The 18,624-nt window shown below is 43.9% G+C and overlaps 1 protein-coding gene across 3 annotated transcripts in view; it reads left to right on the top strand.

Moving 5' to 3' along the window:
• Positions 1-18,624, top strand: part of UTRN (utrophin) — a 577,733-nt gene that overhangs the window by 205,118 nt on the left and 353,991 nt on the right. For 2 of the 3 annotated variants that reach the window (XM_045009515.1, XM_045009516.1), the window contains exons 41-44: positions 7,968-8,144; positions 12,036-12,224; positions 14,300-14,472; positions 18,144-18,294. In XM_045009515.1, coding sequence (XP_044865450.1) covers positions 7,968-8,144; positions 12,036-12,224; positions 14,300-14,472; positions 18,144-18,294 — 690 coding nt within the window. Of the gene's footprint in view, positions 1-7,967; positions 8,145-10,899; positions 10,921-12,035; positions 12,225-14,299; positions 14,473-18,143; positions 18,295-18,624 lie in introns of those variants that run through there. The other variant, XM_045009517.1, reaches the window with a different exon arrangement.

The following is an 18,624-nucleotide window of genomic DNA, read 5'->3' on the forward strand; positions in this document are numbered from 1 at the left end:
AGTGGTTTGAGCATTGGCCTGCTAAACCCAGGGTTGCGAGTTCAATCCTTGAGGGGGCCATTTGGGGCTTGGTCCTGCTTTGAGCAGAGGGTTGGACTAGATGATCTCTTGAGGTCCCTTCCAACCCTAATAATCTATGATTAATGGTAATCCCCTTTAGATGGACCTTTTAAATCATTAAGCTTCTATTGTGTACCTGTGGAATCATTGGGCTGTTAATGATGGACTCTAAGTTTGCCGAACCTGCATCTGGTTGCTCTATCAGGTACTTCATTAATCACTCCTGCCTATGTGCATAACCCATCTGGATTTACTGCTGCACCAGGAGGTAGGCACCCTGAGACAAGCTTTCTTAAAATGGGACTAGATTTACTTCATGGTGTGCTTGAGATCTCCCTGCATATCAGACAGTGCTCATACTCTACAAAGAGCCTCTTAAGGCTTCCATTAAACAAAGGACAAATCTAATAGCTAAAGGGAACTCCTGAAGTTGTCTAATCTTGAGGTGAGCCATTGTAATCTTTCACCTCGCCCATATCCCTTTCGGACACTGAGTCCAAATGGGTTTGGACAGGAAAGACAGTAGGGGCCTCTCGGCACAGATTTCAGATCTTCACCATTCACCCAAGAGTTCCTTCCAGTTCTCTGGATTCTTCTATACTGTGCATTCCTGACACAGAATCTCTGAGAGGAAGCAAGCCCCCAAAGCGTAAACCAACAGTCTCATGTCTCCTTGTGGGATGAAGAACTGCTTCCACTCAGTGCCGGGAAATGTAATTTCCCACAAAATCTCAAGACGTTATACAGACAAACAAGGCTGCATTTTAATGTACTTCAAAACAAATCCAGTCTGGCTACCCTTCCAGAGATCATAGAAATGTAGGGCTGGAAGGGACCTTGAGACATCATCAAGTCTAGCACCCGCACTATGGTAGGACCAAGTAAACATAGATCTCAAACTAGTTACTCCCCTCACTCACCCCCAAGCTTTAGAAAATTATTTGACATGAACAAATGTTCATTTTACAGATTGGAAGGGAATTTGCTGCTGGTACCCATGCTGTTCTCTTCCTGATAAACTGATGTTGACATTTAATTGGGTCAGAACACAACCACTAGAGGCTCTTAAGTAATATTCTCTCATAGTTAAATAAAGCTCTCTCTTTTTCCTCTTACTCTGTATTTGTTGTTCATCTTACTTAAAAAGACCTCAGGATTTCGTAAATGTGAGCAATTTCTTTTGCAGTAGTTAAGTGGCAAATTTGTGCACTCACTGACTGCACTGATTTAATTCAAATGAGCAGGTAAAACTGACACAGCAATTTCAATACTCAAATGAAAGTCTGTTTCCAGAATTCAGTGTGTATGGCAAGAGTGGTTTGAAATGCTGGATTTCCCTGACCAACAGGATGTTTATTTGCAAAGATGGGAATACAGTAGAAGCTTGATGAACAGAGGTACCTTTATTGTATCAAATATATGCTCTGAGTGCGTATTCCCCATTCATATTGAAGATGTGTATTTTGTAAAGAGAGATGCCCAGATCCTCAAAGGTATTTAGGTGCTTATTGCTATCAAGGGAGATAAGGGTTAGACTCCTTAGATATCATTGAGGATATGGGTCAGAATGTTTAATAAACCTGCCCTTTCAGCAGGAAATTAGTGATGGAAAAGGTAATTAGCTCATCCAGTCACGTCTCCCAAGGCAATAGTTCTACCACTTGATCTTTGATTTGCTTTTTATCTTTTGGTGCCAAACTTCCATGCTTATGATTTTTTTAAAAGAAAAACACCAGACTTATATTTAGTTGGAGTGAGCCAAGTTCTAAGGGTCATAATTACGTGAGGCAGAAATTACTGTTCTTCTTCAAGTGATTGCTCATATCAATTCGTTAGGTGTGTGCGCGCTGTGTGCACGGATGTCGGAAACTTTTTCCCTAGCAGCTACCCGTTGGGCCAGCTGGGGAGCCCCCTGGAGTGGCGCCAATATGACGTTCCATCTAAGACCCTGCCAGCCCGACCCCCCTTCAGTTCCTTTTTACCACCTGTGACCGTTGTTGGAACAGTGGTTTCTTGTCTCAAGTGCTCCACTTATCCTTAGCTTCTCTTATCTTGATTGTCGATTAGTTGTTGTTAGTTAGCATTAAGTGTTTCCTATAGTATTAAGCATAGTTTAGTAGTTGAGGGCAGTCCCATCAATGACTGCCTTACGGAGCTCTGGGGCATGCCGTCCCAAGGCTTCAAGCCTTGCAACTCTTGCGACAAGCCCATGCCTACGGGTGACCCCCATGATTCCTGTCACAGGTGTCTGGGGGAGCGCCATCAGGCGGACAAGTGTAGAATCTGTAAGGCGTTCAAGCTCCATACATGAAAAGAGAGGGAGATTCAACTCAAGCAACTCCTGATGGAGTCCACTTTGCGGCCCTCTCAAGACGTGGGCCCAAGTGCTTTGGTGCAGAGTGCCCCTCCTGCAGTACTGTCTTCAGCATCGTGGAAGATCCCGGCATCATTTCGGGACCTGCAGTCTCCCGGGCCCCAAAAACACCCGCCTCAGCACCGCTCCCATTCCCGGGTTGCTGGGAAGAAGCAAGCCTTGGAAGGACCCCCTGTTAGGGCCAAAGCAGTTGTCCCAGTCCCGACTGAGCAAGACTCTAACCAGGCCTCTAAGCAGGACAAGGCCGCCAGGCCCAGATCTGCTCATCCCAGCCCTGCACAAGGGACAGTGCAAGTGGAAGAGATCACATTACCTTCGAGGCCGCCAGAGGGTTCATCAAAATGATGGCTCCGGTGCCTCTGGCCTCAGCACCTGCCCCAACCCAAGTCCCGGTACTGTCCAAGGGTAAACTGGCAATGTTTGGAATGGCAGCCCTCAGACCAGCATCTCCACGCCACTCGGAGTCCTGGTGCCATTCCGAGTCCCGGTACCGGTCTGACTCACGGCACTGGTTAGACTCACGGTGCTGGTCTCACAGTACCGATCCTCAGAGCCGTTCCTGCTCAAGGTTATCATCGATTGCTGGGTCATGGTCCCACTCCATATCCAGGTCACGATCAGTGACCTCGCGGCACTGTTTGGACCGATGCAGAGTGGAACTCTAATCTCCGCATCAACTGTCGCACCGGCCCCCGGCCCACCACTGCACTCCATCGCAGCACCGGTCACCAGAGCGGCATCGCTCTCTATTGCGGCGCCACTCTTCAGCGTGGCACTGGTCATGGTCGTGATCAGCCTCCCGGCACCGATCCCTGCATGACCCACACCTATCAAGGGACTCAGTGCCACCTTTGCTTCACTCGTGCACCGCTCCTCCTTGGCCGTTGCGATCTTGGTCCCCTTCCAGCAGGTCGGAGAGAGCTTCAGGGTTCTTGGATATTCCCCAGTTGGGCCTGGGGAGCCTCGGCCAAGATCCTCCAGCACCCAACTGGTAGCCCCAGTGGCAATTTTGGACCCCCTGGGCATATCACCAGGCCCAGGGAGCCCCCCTAGTTGCCCGGCCACCATCAGAATTGAGCGCCCAGTTCCCTGAGGCAACTCTCAGCTGCCCCCCTCCGGACCCGGACCACCCTGCGGAGCCAGCACCCGTGGTAGTGGCTACCCCAGGCGCCCAGGAGGAACCACCCATGCCCAACCAGAAGACTATCTCTGCACCGGCCCTTCCAATGGAGTCGTCTTCATCCTCCCCTGATGAGGCTGTGGCTGACATGTCCACGTCTGGTCCACCCCCGATGGACTTTAGGGTCCTTCAAGAACTATTGAGGCGCATGGCCCTTAATATGAACCTCCAAATTGAGGAGGTTGAGGAGGAGGAGGACGACCCTATGGTGGACATTCTAGGCCTGGAGGGGCCTTCCAGGGTGGCCCTCCCCATGAATAAAACCATCCAGAACAATGCCAAGTCTCTCTGGCAAACCCTGGCCTCTATCCCTCCCACAGCTAAGGGAGTAGAAAGAAAGTACTTTGTCCCCACGAGGGGTTATGAATATCTTTTTACCCACCCCGCCCCATGCTCGCTTGTGGTGGATGCAGTGAACGCCAAGGAAAGGCAGGGCCAACAAGAGCCTGCTGATAAGTCAAAGGACGCTAAGCGGCTGCACATTTTTGGGAGAAAAAATATTCTACTGGGGGTCTCTCACTGCGGATTGCTAACCAGCTAGCGATCCTCAGTAGGTACACTTTTAACTCTTGGTCTGCGGTCCTCAAATTTCAAGAGCTTCTCCCAGTAGAGGCTTATATAGAACGGGGGGCCATTGCTGAGGAAGGTAAACTGGTTGCTTGGACTTCCCTCCAAGTTTCTCTCGATGCTGCGGCCGCGGCCGCACACACTCTGGCATCAGGTATCGCCATGCGGCGGAATGCCTGGCTTCAGTCTTCAGGACTCCCGCCTGAGGTTCAGCACACTATCCAGGACCTCCCCTTTGATGGCCAGGGCTTGTTTACAGAACAAACCGATTCCCGCCTGCATATCTTAAAGGATACGAGGAATACTATTAAACCCTTAGGAATGCATACCCCGGCTAACCAAAGGAAGCCATTTAAACCCCAGACCACCCAGCAATGCCCTTTCCCTCCTAGACTGTGGCAGGACTTTTCTCGTTGAAGTAGATACTCTCAACGTAGACTGTCTTGCCCCCCACTCCGAGCAAGGTCAAGCACAGTCCAAGCCACCCCCGGGCCCTAAGCACCCATTTTGAAGGTGCTCCAGAGGACAGAATACCAGCTCTTACCCCGGATAGCTATCCCTTTCTGAACTGTCTATTCCGTTTCTACCATGCCTGGTCTCATATCACATCGGACCACTGGGTCCTCCACACGGTGCAGACGGGATATTCCATACCATCCCGCCCTCCCACCCCCCTTCCCCATCCCTCTTCAGGGACCTTTCTCACAAGCAACTCCTCATTCAGGAGGTTCAATCCCTTCTTGCCCTAGGGGCTGTGGAGGAAGTTCCTCAGGAGCTCTGGGGCAAGGATTTCTATTTCCACTATTTCCATGTCCTCAAGTCAAAGGGAGGCCTAAGGCCTATTCTGGCCCTCAGGGAGCTCAACAAGTACATCGTAAACCTGAAGTTCTGTATGGTCTCCTTAGCCACTATCATTCCCTCACTGTATTGGGGAGACTGGTCTGCCGCCCTCGATATGAAAGATGCGTGCTTTCACATTTCAATTACTCTACCTCACAGATGTTTCCTCCGCTTTGTGGTGAGCAAGATCCACTATCAGTTCACAGCCCTCCAGTCTCAGGTACATCTAATCACGGAAACGTTCACTCGCTTGGGTATCATGGTAAATGTCAGCAAATCCATCGTCGCACCTACTCAAACAATAGAGTTTGTAGGTGCAGTCCTGGACGCAAACCAAGCAAGGGCTTGCCTTCCGGAAGCACGGCGCCTGGCTATAGCAAGCATAATTACCAGCCTCTGCGAGTTTCCCACCACCACAGCAAGGCAGTGCCTCAGGTTGCTGGGTCACATGGCGTCCTGTACCTACATGGTGCAGCACACCAGACTAAGACTCAGGCCGCTACAGACGTGGTTGGCTTCAGCCTACTGACCTGGATGCGACAGTCTAGAAATGGTCCTCATGGTTCCAAAGTGCACACTCGACTCCCTACAATGGTGGCTCGATCCTTGGATGGTGGGCGCCGGGGTCCCGTTCCATCCCCCACAACCCACCCTTACCCTGGTCACAGACCCATCTGCCCTGGGATGGGGGGCCCACCTCGGGAACCTGACAACACAGGGCTTATGGCACGAGAGCAAGCTGTCATTGCACATCAGCATCAAACAGCTCAGAGCGATTCGCCTTGCATGCCAAGCCTTTCTCCTCCACTTGCAGGGCCACTGCGTAGCAGTCCTAACGGACAACACCATGGCCATGTTCTACCTGAACAAGCAAGGCAGAGCCCGGTCATCGCTGCTCTGTCAAGAGGTCCTCCTTCTGGTGGGACTTCTGCTTAGCCTACTCCATCAACCTTCAGGTCTCGTACCTGCCAGGTGTCCAGAACGTTCTAGCGGACAGCTTGAGCAGGCATTTTCTTACTCACGAATGGTTGATATGTCCGGATATTATTCATTCCATTTTCCACACCTGGGGGTTTCCCCGAGTCGACTTGTTCAACAGGAAGTGCCCGGTCTTCTGTTCCTTCTGGGGTCGCAGCCCGGGCTTGATAGCAGACGTGTTCCAGATCACGTGGTTGGGTCAGTTGTTTTATGCATTTCCTCTGTTTCTGTTGGTACACAAGATGCTCCTCAAGGTCCGCCGGGACAAGGCCGATGTCATTCTGGTAGCCCCTGCCTGGCTGTGTCAGTGTTCCTGCTGGACCTGTCAATCCAGGCTCCCCTGCGTCTCCCTCTCAGTGCCGACCTCATCTCTCAAAACCACGGTCGTCTCCTGCACCAGGACCTTCAGTCGCTCCACCTCACGGCCTGAAGGATCCGTGGCTAAGCCAGGCTGAACGCTTCTCGAAAGTCGCAAGCTGTCAACCAGGCTTACCTATGAAGCCACGCAGAAAAGGTTTTCCAGCTGCCCCCGCTTCAGGCTCCAATTCTGTGCGTCTTGGACTACCTGATATTCCTAAAGGACCAGCACCTAGCCTTTGGATCCCTTAAGGTCCACCTCGCAGCCATCTCTGCGTTTCACCAAGGTGCTGCTGGGCGCTCCGTGTTTGCACATCTGGTTGTGTGGTGTTTCCTTAAAGGCCTGGAGAAAGTTCATCCTCCAACGAAGCCACCCTTGCCTGCACGGGACCTTAACTTGGTCCTCTCTTGCCTTATGGGCCCTCCTTTTGAGCCGCTGGCCTCCTGCTCACTTCTCTGTCTCTCCTGGAAGGTCGCCTTTCTAGTGGCCATCACTTCCCCATGTCGGGTGTCTGAACTACAGGCTCTCATGTGTGAGCTGCCCTATAACGTCTTTCATAAAGTTCAACTAAGACCTCACCCAGCCTTCCTACCAAAGGTGGTGTCTCGCTTCCATGTGAGCCAGGATATCTTCCTACTCAAAACCGTATGCTGACCTTCGTGAACGTCTCCATTCTCTTGATGTTCGAAGGGCACTCACCTTCTATATAGACCGGACAAAGCCCTTTCGTAAAACAACCCAGTTGTTTGTCGCCTTTGCGGAGCGGATGAAAGGCGCCCTGGTTTCCTCTCAACGAATATCTTTGTGGATCACTGGGTGCATTCGTGCTTGCTATAACCTGGCAAACGTCCCTCCGCCTGCTCTCACGCCTCACTCCATGAGAGCTCAGGCGTCGTCAGCTGCCTTCCTGGCACACATTCCTCTCCAGGAAATCTGCAGGGCTGCCACGTGGTCCTCCGTTCACACCTTCACGTCCCACTATACCATCGTCCAGCACTCTTGGGATGATGTGGTCTTTGGCAGAGCAGTCCTCCAATCTGTGGTTCCTTCACTCTGACCCCACCTCCGAGGTAAGGCTTGGGAGTCACCAAACTGGGATTAATATGAGCAAGCACTCAAAGAAGAGAAAATGGTTACTCACCTTTCTGTAACTGTTGTTCTTTGAGATGTGTTGCTCATATCTTCCATTCCCACCCACCTTCCCCTCTCTCAGAGTAGCTGGCAAGAAGGAACTGAAGGGGGGTCAGGCTGGCAGGGTCTTAGAACGCCATATCGGCGCCACTCCAGGGGGCTCCCCAGCCGACCTGACGGGTAGCTGCTAGGGAAAAAGTTTCCTACATTCGTGCACGCAGCGTAAGCACCTAACTGGAATAGATATGAGCAAAATATCTCAACAACAGTTACAGAAAGGTGAGTAACCGTTTTTTCCTCCCCAGGCCTTGTTTGTTCTGCATCTCCACATTTAAGGAGGAGAAAAGCTGAATTTATAAAGCAGTACTGTATTAATACACATACACCACTCTGGCGTGTTTACCCATTGAATGATGTGTGAAAAGGGGGAAATAACTTTTCAGTGATTGCAGACAGCTGTAATTAGGTGTACTCTGCAGGAACTGCTTCAGGAGCTTGAACAGCACCGTGAGGAATTCACTGCTTTGCAGAAGAAGAGCAGCAACCTGTCCCAATATGGCCCAGTTGGGGAAGCAGAGCACACCAGTGTGTGTCAGCGCTGGCAACAAGTTGAAACCCAGTTTGCTGCATGTCAACAGATGCAGTTCAAACCCCACGTAAGTGTGCGTCTCCCCCCTCCTCCCCCCGCCCCCGATGGTAAACAATTGTATGTTATAATGCAGCAGGACAGGAAGATAAATCAAAAGAACTATCCATTTGAATGACATCCAGAGTCTTGCATTTGGCCAGTGCATACTGGCATGCAGCTGCAATAATTTGTAGCATCCTTCATCCTCTGCCATGGAAGTAGCTGCAGAACCACAGCATGGGGGTTACTGCACCTTAGTGGTCCTACATGACTTTTAGGCATTTGTCCATTCCCAGTCTTCTCCCACCCCTTGTGCACTGCTGAGGAAAGAGCCTGCAGAGAGCAAGGCTCTGAGTTTTGCAGATGATGCAAAGAGACTGGCTCTCCTTCTGCAGCAGAAACACACTGGTTCCAAGGCCAGGGAGGCCTGCATGGCTGCAGAAGAGAGCTGGATTTATGTCTTCAGAATTAAATCACTAAAGTTGGTGAAGTAATAAAGCATGTGAACAAAATGAACATATAGGGATACCCTGAAAATAGTAGCATGCCCATGTACTGGTTATAAATTTTCTAGAATTGCGCAATCAGCATATGCACAAATGTTGTGAGTTTTTTCTAATAGTGCCTATGCACTATTGTAATATTGCATCAAAAGTCGTTATTGATATATGATAGGTCTATAAAATCATGACTGGTGTGGAGAAAGTAAAAAAGGAAGTGTTATTTATTGCTCCTCATAACACAAGAACTAGGGTCACCAAATGAAATTAATAGGCAGCAGATTTAAAACAAATGAAAGGAAGTATCTCTTCACACAATGCACAGTCAACCTGTGGAACTCTGCCAGAGTATGTTGTGAAGGCCAAGACTATAACAGGGTTAAAAAAGAACTAGATAAATTCATGGAGGATAGGTCCATCAATGGCTATTAGCCAGGATGGGCATCCCTAGCCTCTGTTTGCCAGAAGCTGGGAATGAGTGACAGGGGATGGGTCCCTTGGTGATAACCTGTTTTGTTCATTCCCTCTGGAGCACCTGGCATTGGCCACTGTCAGAAGACAAGATATTGGGCTAGATGGACCTTTGGTCTGACCCAGTATGGCTGTTCTTATGATTATTTTAAGCCCCTGTGTTCTAATTATGCTCTCAATTGCATTAGCGCCAATTTTGTGCTTCTACATCATGATTTTTGTGTGTGCATGATAAATGGCTGAGACATAACATATGAATTAGCAGTCTCATGGCAGCACCTAGATGTTTCCAGTTTCAGTACAGTGCTAGCACTGCAATTTGGCATCCTTTCTTAGAAGTGTTCAGTACCTGAGATAAACTTCATTCAACAGCTAGATGCCCTGACTTGAGCTTCTTCTATGGTTCTTTTACTCTTGACCACACAAATTATGCCCACTGGATTCTAATTAATTTGAACAACATGTTTAAGGTGCCCAGAAACATCCAGACATTGAATACAACTTTAAGCTTTACAAGTTCATAGAGTGAAAGAACCAAGTGTGTTTTCTCAGCCACTGCTACTGATCAAACACAGAATTATTATCTCAAGGGAGAAGGAGAGCTGTTTGTCTCACTGACAAGTGAAGTACATTTGGGTAGTGTGTGATGACTAGGCCAGATGTTGCTTGAGTGATTTGGCAACTGTAAGAGGTTTAGCAGCACAATGGGAGGAAGAAAATGCAAAATATCACCGATGAACAGCAGCTATCAATTGCAAAAGTTGTCTATTTTCCTTCAATCTTCCTGAGATTGAAGAACTGGGCTGTCCATTTGCAGTGGAGCACAAAAAACTGATCTTCCTCAATACTGTTCTAAGGATTGAAGTATCAGAGAGGTAGCCGTGTTAGTCTGGATCTGTAAAAGCAGCAAAGAGTCTTGTGGCACCTTATAGACTAACAGACGTTTTGGAGCTTGAGCTTTCGTGGGTAAATACCCACTTCGTCGGATGCATCCGACGAAGTGGGTATTTACCCACAAAAGCTCATGCTCCAAAACGTCTGTTAGTCTATAAGGTGCCACAAGACTCTTTGCTGTTCTAAGGATTGCAGACCCAACTGCAGAAGAGACCTTTTGTAAGTAGAGGCATTTTTTGAAAATCACTTTTAATAGCTTAACGAAAGAAAAAATGCCACTTCATGCTGTTACTGATGTAGTTAATTACCCTGCTTTGGTCGCTGAACACCTGAAGTGAGCTTACCAAAAAACCCAATCATGAATTTTAGAGTAACTTGGAATTTTTCTCATGGTTTCTATATAGAGTGGTAGACTCAGGATGCAAATTTAGATTAATTCTTCTGATATGTGTTTCTACCATCATGCTAACTGGCAGCAACACTTAATGTTGGTACTAAGAGTGATCTATTCACTGTCTACAAAATTCAGTGGAGGTGATTAATTAAAGGCATTGAAGTTACCAATGTTCTTACTGCTGTCATTAAACAGAACACTTTTTAGAAGATTACACTCAGCCTCACTTCACCCTCTATCTCCCCTACTGCTCCCAAAGTATAGTGTGGGACTGTTATATATTTTAAAAGGTACAAGTAGATTTGGCATTGAATTGGAGTCCAAATAGGACACTGGTTCTGTAGGCACTTCAGTAAACTGGTACAACCTCTTACCTATAAGAGAGAACTCTTTCATTTCCTCTCCAATTTCCTTACTAAGTCATTTGCTCAAAACACAAAGGAACTTGCAAATAATATAGAGTTCTGATACTCATTGTGCCTTCATGCAGTGTTCTCAACTCATTTGCTTCTTGTAACCATGATAGTGTGTTATACAAACACCAGGTGAAGCAGAGAATGTTCATTGCAAGATTTTAATTTTTACGGTTGATGTTAAAGCTCTGGTGTTTTCAGTGATGGCAACACAGTGTCCTCTGTCCATTAACAAGCTTTTGAAACAGGAAATTATTTCCAGGATGTTTCAGCCCACAGAAAATCTGTTTTATATACCTGTAACTACTGTCTTTGCCAGATATGGCAACAATGCAACTTAGGCTACGTGGAGCTAATTTCCAGGAACTCTCCAGTGCACTTATGTCATCTATATCATATGCCATAGAAGAAAGCCACATTTTACCACCTCCAGTGCTTCCCTCTCTATTAACTGGGAACTCACCCATATAGATTGTGGTCTATAGAACCATATCAGACGATTCCAGAGGCCCAAGAAGTTGCTAATCTCTTGTGGCTGCAAAATGGATACAGTAGATACTGTATGCATACAAACATGGAACTCAATTGCACAGTTTTTTGGCATTATGAGGGAAAGTGAGGCACCAACTATGATGGTGGAAACCATGTAAGCACCTTTCAGCAAGAATATTGCTGGAAAAGTGCTCACATGCTTTTAAATCTTTGTAGGGTCTTAGTCATCCCATGCAAAGCTCAAGACTTACGAGAGGATATTTAAAAATACTTTTGGGAGCAAAAAGTGCTAAGAAGACTGGAGGAGGCAAAATGGTGGGATGTGCTGGAGTAAATTTACAACTCTGTTTTGTCTTCAGTAAAGCACTGACAACCAGGAAAGCAGAGACTATCTTTTGTTTCCATTTGTTTCCTGTAAATATGAGTTCATGGAGAAAAAGTGTTATACCTTTTGGCATGAGGTATAAAAATGAAGGTGGGAGAACTAAAAAATTGATTCCTTTTATTAAAAAGGGATTTAAAAAAAATAAATTAATTGCTGGTATAATCCTGATGGCCCTCTGTGGGATTGAGTAATTTTGAAAAGGATAGAAAGAACTCTGATGTTTTTTGTTTTTAATTTAGAAAATGCCTACTCTGAATATAGTAGAAATTTTTCATTTTTAACAGTAGCCTTTTGTTTAGGATTTCTCTTTTTCCAAAATGTATTAAATTGAGAAGAATGAATAATTAAATGACTTTTTATGTTTCTTTAGGCAATCTCAGTCCTGAGGTTAAAAGGCAGCTATCCATCAGGAATTAGGGCCTCTCCCTTCCCTACTGAATACCTTGTTGAAATTAACAGAGTTTTGCTGGCCATGGCTGATGTTGAACTGTTGCTGAATGCACCAGAGCTAAACACTGGTGTCTATGAGGACTTCTCTACGCAGGAAGATTCACTGAAGGTATTGCAAATTGAAGTGCTGTATTGCTAAAAGAGCAACAAAAAGGGATGAAAACCATGAAATGATTCAGTGGTTACATTTTCAGCTTGTGTAGTATAGTGGTTCAATATATATCATGTGGAAAATAATAAATAAATCCTACTTGTGTCCTTCCCACTGTAGCTGATATTGGTAACTGTCACGTGTCAGTGCATATTTTCTCTTTCTCAATTTGAAACACTCAAGTTTGAAATGGAAAGTAGAGACATGAGAAGTGGTTTTCTTCTTTCAGTGAAATTTTATAGTTGTCTGTTATAAATATTGACTGCTACAGGGATTACAATTTTTTTCATAGTGTGATCAACACCTTATTTAAAGAGAGAGAGCCTAATGGGTCAACTTCCCTTCCACTGTCTCAACCGTGATTTCATACATGTATCCCTGTAGTAACCGCAGCCGTTACTTATTTGGAAAAGTATTAGGAAAGTATTTGTTCATAGCTGAGCTTACTACAAATAAGGTTTGAGTAAGCAAACCACATGTTTAACTTTAAGCATGAAAATACTCCTGTCCCAATTCAGCACCTAAGCACATAACTCATCCCAATTGAAGTCAATGGGACTACTCACATCATTAATTTTTGTTTTTGAAAAAGTAACTTGCTGGGTAAAATTTTCCAAAGCACCTAAGTCCATTTTCAGAAGTGAATTAGATACTCAGGACGTCTAAGTCCCATTTACTTTGAAAGTTTTTGAAGCTTATACCTGGTCTCCTTTTATTTTTCATTTCATTCCTCATCCCACATCTATGTCTCTGTTCCATGCATGTTTCTTTGCCTTCTGATGTTTCCCATTGCCTGCACAAGCTTTCCTTTGTAGCGATGTCCCCTAACAGAGGTAGCTAGGCTGACTGCTACTTTTGCTTGTTGCCTGCTGCTTGTATACATGTCTCGGTGCTTCTTTGTAATTTCTTTGCAAAGTGTTATAAAAGTAGCTGGAAACAAGGAGAAAGAGCTAGCAACATGTGACTCACCAGCTCTCTATAGACCACAGTCTGAGGACCCCTGGACTAGTACTATTTCTTAGATTTTGGAGCAAGGGAGAATTAAAATAGCTGAACTGTTTCACTGAGAAAAGCAATTACTATTGCTAACCCAAAGGTTTTCAAAAGCATACATAACTATAACATCATGCCTTGTCAGGGTGGGGTGTTTTGATCTATTTTGATGATCATGCTGTTTTCAGTCCCTATTCCCTCCTTGCTGTATATGTGCACCCACAGAGGAGGAATTCCAGTGATGATAGTAATACTGCATGGGTTTAAAAAGGCTCATCATAGTTTTAGGTAATAATGTCCCATACATTTTTCTTTTTGACAATCTCACATTATTTAAAATACATTTTGGAAGACAAATAGCATGCAGAAGTGTGTGGAATTTATGGAAATTACAATTGATAAAGTCTGCTATTTCACCCATATGCCATTGTATCTAGATCATGGAGAAGTCTCAGAATAGTGCCAGAACTCTGTAAGGTTCTGGAACACCTAGACACAATACTGCAATATGTTTTGGAATTGGCAGTATTAACTCTGAAATCTTTTTGTCCTTTAAAGTTAAAATGTTCACATTACTTTTAATGCAGTTCTGGGTATGTCAGAAATTGTGCGGGGAGTAATTTAAACTACCCCTTTTCTTATGAGACTTCAAAGGAAGTTTTGATGAGATGAGGAAGAAAGAGAAAAATTAACCTTTAGTGTATTGCGAGTGTAATCTTTGCTCAAAAGAAGAAGAGAAAAAGTGAAGTTCACTCTATTACTTCTGTTCCTTTAACTTAAAAACTGCTTGGCTGTAAATGTATATGTTGTCCTCTTATAAGCTTGTGGAAAGAATAGAAGATTAAAAAGGTGCAACTGAAAACAGTTTTTCTCTGTTGATTTATCAACTGTTAGTGCTCTTCCCATGATAGCCAGTGACTTCCATTTCTGGGTGTTCAACTGGCAATATTCACAATGTTTTTTGATGGGGCTATTGACTATTCTTGTTTCCTGCTGGTGTTGACTTTACTAATGGGTTGGTGCCATCATTGTGCTTGTAGAATATAAAAGATGTTTTGGACAAACTTGGGGACCAGATTGCAGTCATTCATGAGAAACAACCTGATGTTATACTGGAAGCATCTGGACCTGAAGCAATTCAAATAGGAGATGCACTAACACAGCTGAATGCAGAGTGGGACAGAATTAATAGGATGTACAATGATCAGAAGAGGTAAGTCTGTTTGATTTTGTAGGAATATTTTAATGCGAGTGCAAAGGAGTTCCATGTCTCTCCCCAGAACCAGCTGTAACTCTGGTAACAGATGTATCTACCAAAGTCTGGGGGTCCATCTCGGTCAGCTGCAGGCACAAGCTTATTGGTCACGCTGGGACCAAAGTCCAGTCATTTGTCATCTTTTTGTGCATTCCTCTAGTTCCTCTCATTCCAAGGATACTCAGGAAACTGAAAAGAGACAAAGTAACATTAATCCTCATGGTCCAGGTGTGGCCAAGACAATATTGGTTCATGGACCTACATCAGCTCTCCGTTTGGTCACTGATTACTTTCTCTTTGGTCAAGAATCTCCTGTCTCAGAATCAGGCCAAATCTTTGCATCCCAACTTCCAATCTCTCTACTTCATGGCATGGGGTTGAATTCTCAGAAAAAATGGTTACTAGTACAGTAACTGCAGTTCTTTGAGGTACGTTGTGCACATATATGTTCCACAACCCTCCCACTTTCCCTTCTACTACGCACATTGCAGTGGGCTGAAGGAACAGAAAGGGAGGAGGCAGACATGCCTTAAACTTGGAACATGAGGAGAGCAGGGGCACATCATGCACCGCTTAGTGGTACTGCTGTCAAAAGTCTCCAACGTGAGTGTATTAGGCACACGAAAACCTGCAGTGGAATGCATATGTACTCAACACATCTTGAAGAACAATAGCTATTGTATAGGTAACTGGGCTTTTCCTGCAGGGAAACTGAGCAACAACCAAGTTTAGTGAGAAAGCCTGGGCTTGGACTTAAGTTGTTTCAACTACTTGCAAAAGCAAATTCCGTTAGACTAGGTTTGGACTATGTACTAGCTATATGTATTCTGTTCAGAGCAGGGTGAAAATTTTGGTGTGCTCACAAAGCTCTGTAAACCTTTTTCTGGACAGTCCAAATGTTGGTGTAACTGAAGAGTTAATACAAAATGAGAATGTTAAAATGCGGGAGCTCATTAAATTCTTATTTATATAGAAGCATTAAGTGTGTTCTGTTACAAAACAGTTTATGGAAATCTCTGGTCTGCCCATGAGTTATAGATAGGTATAATTTTTGCAAGGGAAGGAGAATAAAAGCAAAACTGGTTACTCGTGAGACAGATTATATTCATTAATGGAAGTTTTAAAGGTTGATAAGGTTTTAAAAAAGTCATGCAAACAAATAATGAATGTCACTTATTTATGAGGCAAAAAGGTATTTTAAAATAACACGGTATTGTTTGAATAACCATTTAAATAGTAAGTAAACTAAGTATTACATGAAGTAATATCCTCGGACCAATGTGTTCATTTTCTAAGCCTCCAAAAAGCACATTGGCAATAAAAGAGAACTAGTTTTCCCATTTAGTTGTAGGGATCATTTTACTGGGTTAATTTCTTAAGATATATGTGGGAAGTCAAAGCAGATATTAGGAATTAGTGAAAAAAGAAACCTTGCCAATGTGTGTGTTTCTTGATTTTTTGGGGGGGGTATTTTTTTTATATGAATAAATTAAATGTAAAATTCACTATATATACTAATGTGAAGGAGCCATTTGGAGAAGCTGACCAGGCCCCTGGTTCTTAAAATATCACTGTCAGGATATTATAACAGTTTATTTGAAGAAATCAGAAGGTGTTGCATTCTCATTCACTGGCTTTTAAAAGATGAACAATAAACCGTGATCTCTGAAGAAAAAACGCTTGTACCTAGTTCAATGGTTCATAAACCTGCAGGCTTCTCGTGGCTCAATTAGCACAGAGCAGCAGCCCATGTGACAGCCTCAGGGCCATACAGGTAGTTTATATATTATGTAGATGCTGCCCACATGACATACACAAAGCTGCATATGCATCCCACAGGGGTAAATAGGTTGAGAACCACTGATCTAGTCTAAAGTTGTATGTAAATTAAATGCTGCTCATTTTCTAAATAGGTTGTACAGATTTCGGTTTGAGAGAATATTCATGTTTACAAGCTGAAGCCCCTCCTTCCACCATTGTAAGATGTAAGCCAACTCAATTTAACTGACCTTGATAGTTAAAACTAAGCCATACAAACAAAGTAAAACAAACATTTAAAAAAAAAATCTAGGCTAGGAAATATGCATGAGTCTTGGCAAAGATTAGATCTATCTCTATCAGCAACAACTGAAATTGAAACTTTTTTTAAATCACTGCAAGTAAATAACTGAAGCACAGTGGTCATGAGACTCGCTCGTTAAACTTAGATTTGGTATTTCCTGATGGAACACAATTAAATCAAGCTATATCTGAGCTTATACAGGAACTCCAAATCTGTCTACAAAGATGGCCAGTCAGAATCAATGAATTCAAAAATATAAGGATGAATTAAATATATATTAGTGTGTGAAACCAAAGAAAAATTTGAGATTGGTAAAAAGATGCTATGTGTTCGCAGTTTGAAATTGGTTCACATCTGTAGGGTTTGGTATCTCATGACTTAAAGACAAGTGAAACTTATTTCTTATTAAACATCATTATATACATAAGAATTATGAGGTTTTCCTCTCTAGTGGAACTCCAGATCCAACTCCTATTGAAGTTTATGGAAAAATGGTTCACGCTCCTACTGTGCAAACTAGTACCATGGCTTAATTGCTCTCTTTAAAAATGAACTGCCTTCGTAAACTCATACCAGATCTTCAACTTCAGATCCATTAATGTAGCTATGCAGATTTACGTCAGCTGAAGATATCTGCCCTCTGTTTTATATTTTATAAAGGCAAACAAAAGGCACTATTTTGAAGTGGGACATGATCTAGTCCATCAGTGTGTTATATATCTCTTCTGTATTGTCTGTCTTACATGGACTGTAAATCCTTTGGGGATAGAGGTCTTATCTACTGTACAGTACAGAAAAACTGTCAGCACTCACCAAATTATAAAAGTCATGTGCCTGGCTAAGATGCTTTTCCAAAGAGTATATTCTTGGTTTTGTTAAAGGAATTTATTTATTTATTTGTCAGCCTACTGTCACTGTCCATTTAGCTAGTATGAAAACATGTTGTTTATACTACGACTGTACTTGACCTTTTGCATGCCAGAGAAAATGTTTGCCTGTTAAGTTAAACTTAGCACTAATATGATGCTGCAAAAATAAAATATATTGAAACTTACTGTGTAATAAGTTCTGTGGGACCTACTGCATGCAGGCCTTTTTCTGATCCAGTTGAAGTGGAGTGGTAACACTCTCAATCAGTGCAGTGTGATGAAGATCAGCTTCACTCTTTAAGTCTTCTGGCAGCAGGAAATCATGGTTTTGTGAGCAAAAAACCCAAGCTGAGCTATTCATCATATTTAATTTTTCATGCCCTCTGATGTATGCAGACCAGTTTTGCTGCAGCTAATTAATCTTTATTTCCCCAGTAATGGAAACCAAATATTCCTTGGCCCTGCCCTCAGCTCCTTCAATTTAGAAGGTTTGCGTGGTTGGCTTTCGCAGTCAGTGCAATGACAGGAACTGTTCAGTGTACAAGACTTACTTAACTGTAATATATCAGGCCTTTCTGTTTTGCAGGGCAAGTTGTTTTGAATTAACTACTCTCAAGATTAAATATAAACAGGTCAGCCCATCTCTTTTCCCTGAAACAGTCCAGGTAATTTTGAAACCCTTTCTTGTTCCCCAACAGTTGTTTTGACAGAGCAGTTGAAGACTGGAGGCAGTTCCATTGTGATCTCAATGACCTCACACAGTGGATAACAGAAGCTGAAGGATTACTGGCTGATGCCCATGCTCCAGACGGTAGCCTGGATTTGGAGACCGCTGGGATGCATCAGCAGGTATGTGGCATTCAGTCAGAGGACAGGAAAGCTGACAAAAGTTTAGCATGGATTTGAGCCAAAAATTCAAATCTGCCCATGAATAAAAATATATACTTGAAATTGTGGTGGTCCTCTAAAGTTGTGCAGGAAAATGTCTGTGTATAACTTGAAATTTGTTTTTCTGGTTGTAATTTCAGTTGATTTTTTGTTTTAAATTAGATTATAAATGTAAAAGTTTTAATCAGGAGTTAGGGACATAAGCCTTATTTTCTGTCTTCTATTGATTTTTTTTCCCCCTATATGAAGGTTCAGTTGGCTACATTTTAAAATATATTAGAATTAATGTGT

Source organism: Mauremys mutica, chromosome 3 (assembly GCF_020497125.1).
Source record: "Mauremys mutica isolate MM-2020 ecotype Southern chromosome 3, ASM2049712v1, whole genome shotgun sequence".
NCBI classification, from domain to species: Eukaryota; Metazoa; Chordata; order Testudines; family Geoemydidae; genus Mauremys; species Mauremys mutica.